This window comes from Colobus angolensis, unplaced genomic scaffold (assembly GCF_000951035.1).
Source record: "Colobus angolensis palliatus isolate OR3802 unplaced genomic scaffold, Cang.pa_1.0 Scaffold137, whole genome shotgun sequence".
In the NCBI taxonomy this organism is placed as follows: Eukaryota; Metazoa; Chordata; class Mammalia; order Primates; family Cercopithecidae; genus Colobus; species Colobus angolensis.
The window spans coordinates 5,521,895-5,530,482 of NW_012114455.1; the positions used below are offsets into that span (position 1 = coordinate 5,521,895).

Genomic DNA, 8,588 nt, shown 5'->3' on the forward strand with positions numbered 1-8,588 from the left:
TGTCATTTCCCTGAGAACAAACACAAGAAATCTGAAAGCCATGCAAGGCTGGCGTGTGTCCTGCAGGGCTTCTCAGTAAGGCATCAGCTGTCAGAAACTTCCTACAGACTTGATCCGAAACCTCTCCACTTCCAAGGATACGTGATTCAATTGAGGAAAACGACACAGATGAGTTCAGTCAAATGGGAAAGCACAGTATCAAAACTTGCAGGAAGGTGATCAGTGGCTTGAGGCAACATCCCAGGGACAACAGCAGAACACTTATTTTTAAAATATTGCAGCTGTATCAACACTTTCGATGGCACAGAAGATGAGGGCATACAGAAAGGCACAAACATCCACAATGAAGTCAAACAGTGATGCAGGAAAAAGAATTCAGGCTCTGCACACAAAGCAGTTTATACCTCAACCAATTTATTTTGCTTCAGTGTGTCTTTTTATGAATGCACAAGTATGATATAATTTTAAAATTATGTCAAAATTAGTCTAAAATAGCTCCTTCTAACCACTTTTTATTTTTAAAAAGCACTATAATTTAATAGGTAGCATTTTTTTCTTAATGATGCATAAAATAATAGTGTATCCTAAAGTCACTGGTCTCTTAAGAGTCAGTAAAATACAGTAGAGTCTAGTACTGTCTTCTTTTCATAATTGTTTCCTCGGATTAATGTTCAATGATTAGATTTACCCAGCCAAGAATACTTTTGCTATATACTTCCAGAAATGTTTTATGAAATGCAATTCTACAATTAACATTCCTATTTTTTAAACATTCACATTCATTGTACTGTATCCATTTGTTTTGGTAATTTAAACATAAATAGTAGCTCATAGTTATTTTGAGGGTTTTTTAAATTATTAACGTTGAAAATTTTTTTTAACTTTTTAAAGTTCCAGGGTATATGTGCAGGATGTGCAGATTTGTTACACAGGTAAACATGTGCCATGGTGATTTGCTGGACCTATCAACCCATATGTAGGTATTAAGCCCAGAATGCATTCGTTATTTTTTCTGTTTTAAAACTTTTTTTTACTATTTGTTTCCTCCTCCAGATAAAGTCAACTCCTGATATTTGTTCATTTGTCCCTCTGGGGGTAGTGAGGTCTGTCAGTTTTCAAAGTTGAACTTTTTAATGTGTATTACGAATATTTCCCTCATTCTGTTGTTTCCTTTTTATTTGTTTTATGGTTGTTCATTAGACTGAACTATTATATTCTTATTTGTTTCTCTCCAACTTTATAGTTCTATCTACTGGTTTCAAAGAGGAAATCTCCCCTTCACAGTTAAAAAATATTCACCTCAGTTTCTTTTCTAATCAGGAATTTATTGGGATACATGGTATGAGATACAAATCTCCTTTTACGTGTTTTCTTCAGGGTTAATGGATTCTCTAGCTGATGGTTTCAAAAACAGAGGTTCTGCATACCTTTTTAACAAAATCCAGGATTCTTTCTCCCTCAAAAGAGGTATCCATTTCTAATCTGTACCATTCGCAGGCACTGTGCAATTCAGTGTTTGTGGGCTTACGTGATCATTTCTTGCCTATTTTTCATTTATATCAGGAAGCTAAAGAGTATTTTGATCCCCTCTTTTGGCATGCTCTTAATGTAAGTTTTATTTTAAAAAAGGAATTTTCATTTAGAATCATAGCAAAATTTTGTTACGTCATCAAGAATTATTATTGAGATAAATTTCAATAGTTATTACTCAAAAATGTATTTCTGAAATCAGAAGTCAGCACATAGGATTCTTTGAGTAAAACATTCATCCAAAGAAAAAAATCTTGCTCATACATCTAAACATCTTGCCCATACATCTAAAAATCTGTTTCTCAGCTATGGAGTGTGTAAATGAAGTTAACCCACATCTGTAATCACTTCGTCACAGATACAGACGCGTTTCTGTCAATGGTTTGACTTACAATTTTTTGACATTACGATGTTGCAAAAGTGAGACGTGCTCAGTAGAAATCGCCTGAGAGCCCGTACAGCCATTCTGCTTCTCCCTTTCAGTATTCAATACATTATATGAGATAGTAAACACTTTATTATAAAAGAGGCATTGTGTTAGATAATTTTGCCCAACTGTAGGTTAATGCAAGCGCTCTGATCACATTTCAGGCAGGCCAGGCTGAGGTATGATATTCGTAGGTTGAGTGTATTAAGTACATTTTCAGTTTACAATATTTTCAATTACAATGGGGCTTATTGGGATCTAACTTCATCATAGGTAGAGGAGCATCTGTACCAGTCAACTCCCCAAAACAACTACCTCTTTACCCCGGACCTCATGCTTTCACATTGGCTCTGCACAGTCTCCCGGTTCAAGCGATTCTCCTGCCTCAGCCTCACAAGTAGCTGGGATTACAGGCACCCGCCACCATGCTCGGCTAATTTTTGTATTTTTAGTAGAGACAGGGTTTTGCCATGTTGACCAGGCTGGTCTTGAACTCCGGACCTGAAGTGATCCAACTGCCTCGGCCTCCCAAAGTGCTGGGATTACAGGCGTGAGCCACCATGCCCGGCCTCACATAGGCCCTTTGGTAAGCATAAAAGTCATATACGTTTCATCCTATTTGCAGGATTATGACAGTGTATACTACATGGTAGCTACTCAGTAAGTATGTGAATAAGCAGGAAACCACCTTTTTTTTTAAAAAAAAACAAACCCACTTTAGGGAAATAAACTTGCAAAAAGCCCTAAACAATCACTCTTGCTAGCAAATAGCAGCATGGGTCTGGCAGCACTGTACCTTCAGTTCCTGCTTGGGCTCCACATTTTTTATGGTTGTATAATACACATGGTGGCCATACTGGTAAGCCACCAGGTTCTGCTCCAGGTGATTCTGGGCTGGCCGTACAAACATCATCCAGTTACAAAGCGTCTCATCAGACAACTCAAACCATAAGTCCTCATGTAAATCCCTGTCTTTTCTGTCCCCTTTATCAAGAGAAACCTGTACGAAAAAAAGCCACACAGAAAACAAAACAAAACCTTCAATATGAGACACATTTTATAATGTCACAATATGCAAAGTATTGCTCCTAAAATTAACATACATCCTGGCTCTTCCCTTTGTATCTGCAAAACTCCTAGATCTATGGCTTGCCAAATGTTAAAGGGAAAAGATACTTTCTGAAGCCTCAACTGTAGGAAAATTACCTGGCAAAATCTAAAAGTTAATCTAATTGCGTAGCTTTAGCTAGTATTTCACAAAACATGACAAAAAATGCTATAAATATGCCAGAAAATGCAAGCAAAATACTCTCTAGTTCATTACAAGTTGCCTCCTTTTGGGGTTTCATTGCATTCATTTATAATAGGCAGCCCAGGGATAGGCATTTCTCTTTACAAAGTAATATTCTTGCTTGGAGATTTTGAGAACACAAAGAAAACCTCCCCATGTCAAAAAACGCATCCCAAATATTCACCCCTCCCACTGCCCTTTCCTAGTTCTCTGGAGTGGTTCCACGAAGCAAGTAGCAGAGAGGGCTGGAAAGAAACAAAAGGGTCAGCTAGCTGTGAAGAGATGACTATAAACATACTTCACCATACAGGGAGCTATTCTTTAACCAGAGTCTACAGGTCTGACCTGCTTCAAAACTGGAAAGTGGTTTTCTTGCAAACACTACTGGCACACGGCAGATGACATTAAGCCTACAGAATTCTCTTTGCATTCCAGTCAAAATTATTTTAAATAAAGCAAGCAAGCCCGCTATGGGCTGAACTGTATCTTCCTCAAAATCCATGTTGAAGCCCTAACACGCAGTACCTCAGACTGTGACTGCATTTGGGGACAGGACTTTTAAAAGGGTACTTAAGTTAAAATGAGGTCATTAGGGTGGGCCTTAATCCAAACAGGACTGGTCCTTATAGAAGGGAAGATGGGCCAGGAGAGGGAGCTCAGGCCTGTAATCCCAGCACTTTGAGAGCCCAAGGCAGGAGGATCACTTGAGCTCAGGAGTTCAAGACCAGCCTGGGCAACATGGCGAGATCCTGTCTCCATAAAAAATACAAAAATTAGCCAGGCGCGGTGGCTCATGCCTATAATCCCAGCACTTTGGGAGGCTGAGGTGGGTGGATCATGAGGTCAAGAGATCGAGACCATCCTGGCTAACATGGTGAAACCCCGTCTCTACTAAAAGTACCACAGTTAGCTAGGCTCGGTGGCAGGCACCTGTAGTCCCAGCTACTTGGGAGGCTGAGGCAGGAGAATCGCTTGAATCCAGGTGGCAGAGGTTGCAGTGAGCCGAGATCGCGCCACTGCACTTCAGCCTGGCAACAGAGCGAGACTCCATCTCAAAAAATAAATAAAATAAAATACAAACATTATAAATAAATTAGAAGGGGTGATTAGGACGTGGACACACACAAGCACTGAGGAAAGACTCTGTGAGGACATAGTGAGAAGGTGGCTTTCTGCAAGCCAAGGAGAGAGGCCTCAGCGGAAACCAACCTCAAACTTCCAGCTTCCAGAACAGTGAGAAAATAAATGTCTCTTATTTGAGCCTCCCAGTCTGTGGTATTTTACTATGGCAACCCTAGAAAACTACTGTAGCCCCTCTGAATAACTCATATAATGCTTTCAGGGACTAAAATTGTAATCTCCATCTCATTAGTGAGTTTCCATTCAACCAAATTAAGATAGAAAGAAGAATACTAGCAAACAACCGCTAAGAAACAGGAATAAGAGACTCAGTAGACAACGCAGTGCTCCTTGGAACACTGCTGAAGAACAGGAGTGAGGTGTGATAAAGCACAAATTACCTTGAGGTGAATATAACAGTCTTTCAGCTCCGAGCCCCTGACGAGAGGCCCCTCCACGGGGCCAAACTGGGTACGCTTGGGGATGCGCCGCTTGGAGAACACCCCGCCCAGAAACCTGTCTATGTAGAGCACCAGGGGGAGGCTCGCCCTCGCACGGGTGAGCACCGGCCGGTTGGGGATCGGGTGCAAGGGGCCATGCTTTGGGCACACTGAAGAATGCGCGTTATTGCACTCTTCACACCCTGCAAAAGAGAGAGAGTCTTGAAGAAAAGTCCAGTTCCTCAGTATAACTTGGTATGAGGTAAAAAATTCTGACCTGAAAAATCCCCATCTGCATTTTCAAGCCAAAATTCAATGTACTCCTAATGGTGCTACTCATTCAATGGTAATTCATTCTCTCTGGTAGACCAGTAGTCCCAGCTACACCTGTAGTCCCAGCTACTTGGGAGGCTGAGGCAGGAGAATTGCTTGAATCCGGGTGGCAGAGGTTGCAGTGCGCCGAGATTACAGGAAAAATCCTGTAATTCTCCTCTAACATCAGACAGAATTTGCTTATGCCTGTCACAAACAACCAGCAGGCCATAACTGACTTCTCTGCTGGAGAGTCCTTTGAATAGTGGCCACTACATTTACAAATCAATTACAACATGTCTGAAGAGTAAAAAGAGCTTATCAGGCTAAATGTTGCACTATCTGATGAGACAAAAGAGGTGAATTTTATAGTATGCCAATTATCTCAATAAAACTATTCCGCTGCCAAGGGGCTAGACTGACTGAGCTGGAGTCCTGACCCTCAAATTATTGTCACAGCCCTGGGAAAGCTACCCACCTCATGGCAGGGCCACAGGGAGCATGGAGGAGGTAGCAGACGCAGGGCACTCACGCCTGGGATAGAACAGCATTCTTAAAAGGCTATCATGGAAGAGGCAAAGCAGCAAGGCAAACGTGTTAAAGCTGACCTGGCTGAAGAGCACAGGATTGGGCAAATCTACCGTGGTGGTTTGGTGGCTGAAGCTCTGGTGTGAGAGACCTCGGCTTGGCTGCCTGATGCCCCTTCGTCCCTATGTGACCCTGAGTGAGTTTCCCAATCTTCTGAGCTTCAGTTTTCTCATCAGTAAAATCAGAAAACGAAGAAGAGTGTCTCTCAAAGGGCTGCAGTGAAGGCCAGGTGGGATGATGAAAGCAGAGAACGTGGCACAGTGGCTGCGCACGGAAGGACCTGGTTCATGGGAGCTATGTTCACACACACACAGGCAAACACACACACACACACACACACACACACACACACAAGACGGACACAGCTTCCCTGGGGGAGTCCAGTGCCCACACTTACATAAGTCGTGCGGGTCGAAGGGCCGGGGCGGGTCTGGCTCCCAGTCATCCAGATCTGTGTCCTCTCCGTCTTCTTCCTCATCTTCCTCAGTGTCCTCGTCCTCATCCTCATCCTCTTCCTCTTTGGCCTCCAGTCTGCCTAGAGGGGCCTGCAGAGTTGCCAAAGGGTCGGAGCCATCCACACTCTCGATGGAAGGCAGCCCCTGGTTATGCACTGGCAATGAGGCCTGGGCAAAAGGCGAAGGCACACAGTAAGCAGACATGGACACCTGCTTTCGGTTCGCTGGTGCCCGCTGGCAGAAACAGGGTGCAAGGGCTGGGTGGAATCTAGTCTTCGTACCAACTCCTTCCAGGCCCTGGAAACATGACTTCCCTCTACAGGCTGTGAGGAAGAGCTGGCTTCATTTTTGCTCTGACTGCTCACAGCCTTTAACCCCCGCCTCCCTCTGCCCCTTCTGTCCCACACCTGGGCAGGCTGCTAAGAAGGCTCAGGTGCTCCCTCCTTTGGCAGCGGGGGAGACTCAAAACTGGCAAGGCCCTGGCCACCTGCGCACTGACCCCACCCCTTACACTCAGGAAAACCTGGTCTCTTCCTGGCTCATTCAGGCCGCTTCACACTGCTTGAGAGGCCTGCCCTGTCTCCCAGAGACTTCGAAGAGGTAAGCAACAGACCGTTTCGATGTGTGCACATGTGAGGTACTATCGGTTTCCACATCTGAACTAAACCTGGGGTGGGGGGTCCCTCTCGCCTTTCCAGAGTGGTCTCACCACAGTGGAGAGGGGACATGAGTTGACTATCCTCAACCACTTGTCTTTTAAAACTCAACATGTCGTGCAACGCATGGTTAACAAAGTTCAATAGCTCACAACTCTCCTTTTCAACAGCTCAGGCAGGCTGAGGTTTTTAAGTAAGAATAAAAGAGATGAGATGCCTGTTTGTGTCATCATGCTGAAGTCAGTCTCCTGCAAATAAGCCACAGCTGGGGTCATGTATTAGGTTAATGCTCTCTTATCGAATGTCCTGGCGGAAAATAAAAATGGTACCTGAAAAAGTTCTCCTGCCTCCAGTCTAAGTGTTATGGGATTATACACTGGCCTAGAATCCCTTTATTCAATCTTGCTCCTCCTGCCCAATTAGCACAAGGTCATACTCAAGCCATGTCCTAGTCAATAAATAAAGGAAGCTTTTAAAGACGCCACTCCCTTCATCTTCTCATATGTTGTCTTCCTCACCTAGAATACTCTTTCCTCAGCAACCTTCTAAATCATACCACATTCCAGTTTCCCAGAGAACCGCCTCTGATGCCTCCAGCCCTCCCTGAGTCTCCTCTGCTCTGAACTCCTGCAGCCCTTGGAGCCATAGAATCCCTCTCACAACAGCACTCAGCGTCTGCTTCCACACTTCACGACCTCACCAGGCAGCCTGAATCATTCTGGAATAGTTCTGTGACATTTTCTGTGGAGCCCAGATCTTCCACACTTTGGTCGGGGCCCAGGACTTTCCTCTGGAGGTCGGTAGAATAAGTGTAACCCTTCCGCCACAAGAATCAAATATCTGAAGGCTAAAAACCCCTAATTCATTCAGTCATTTCTCAAATGACCAAACTCCCAGCTCCCTGATGATCTTTTGTCTTCATTTATTTTGCAGTGGATTCCATATTTTTATTAATACAGCATCAGGGTGCATTAATGTTTACATTGGCCACATTGTTCTACTGCAGACCCATCTTGAACCTGCAGATAACTAAAATTCCTAAGTCCTTTTTTCCCCACATAGAGTGCTATTAAACCATTTTTCCCCTCCTCAGGACTTCAAGAGCTGATTTTTACTTAAATGGGGGATTTTGCATTTATCTCCAGTAAATTTCATTTCACTACTTTTATCTGTTCTTCCCGTCTGCCAAGATCTTTAGACTCTAGATCCAGACATCTCACACATTAACTATCCCTACAGCTTTGCATCCATTGCCAGACACCATCTATTTTGGTGATAAGTATGTGTTTTCACATGAGTCCATCTTGCCTCTCCAACTGCACCTCAGGGAAGTAGACTATGGGCTTTGGAGTCAGGCATTTAGAGTCAAATCCTTGCCCTGCCACTTAGCAAGTTACTATACTTCTCTGAACCTCAGTTTCTTTGTCTGTAAAATGGACACAGTAATACATGCCTCAGGTTCTGTAAGTACTAAGTAAAACAATATGTATATAAGGTCAGTAGCAGAGTATATAACATTTAGTAAGTGCTTCGTATCAATCATTGTTATCCTAAGTTCTTTAAGGACCATGATGGTATCATATACTTTCTCCTCAAATTTAAAAGATTGCTGAGCATAAAGTAGGTATTCAATGAAGATTAATTTGTTGAAATATATTTGGCTTTTTGGGAAATGACATCAATCCCTTCAGGCATTTAGAGGAAGTCTTTGTGGCTATTCACAGAGACATCCTTTTCCTGCAGTGCATCTTTTTTTTTTTTTTTTTTTTT

The 8,588-nt window shown here is 43.2% G+C and overlaps 1 protein-coding gene across 4 annotated transcripts in view; it reads right to left on the reverse strand.

The window, feature by feature from the left end:
* The window catches only part of PRDM10 (PR domain containing 10), a 107,664-nt gene that overhangs the window by 39,350 nt on the left and 59,726 nt on the right, over window positions 1-8,588 (reverse strand). For 2 of the 4 annotated variants that reach the window (XM_011934680.1, XM_011934681.1), the window contains exons 5-7: window positions 6,105-6,330; window positions 4,769-5,010; window positions 2,754-2,957 (exon numbers count right to left, since the gene is read on the reverse strand). In XM_011934680.1, the coding sequence (XP_011790070.1) occupies window positions 2,754-2,957; window positions 4,769-5,010; window positions 6,105-6,330 (672 nt within the window). Of the gene's footprint in view, window positions 1-2,753; window positions 2,958-4,768; window positions 5,011-6,104; window positions 6,581-8,588 lie in introns of those variants that run through there. The other 2 variants (XM_011934683.1, XM_011934682.1) reach the window with 1 other exon arrangement.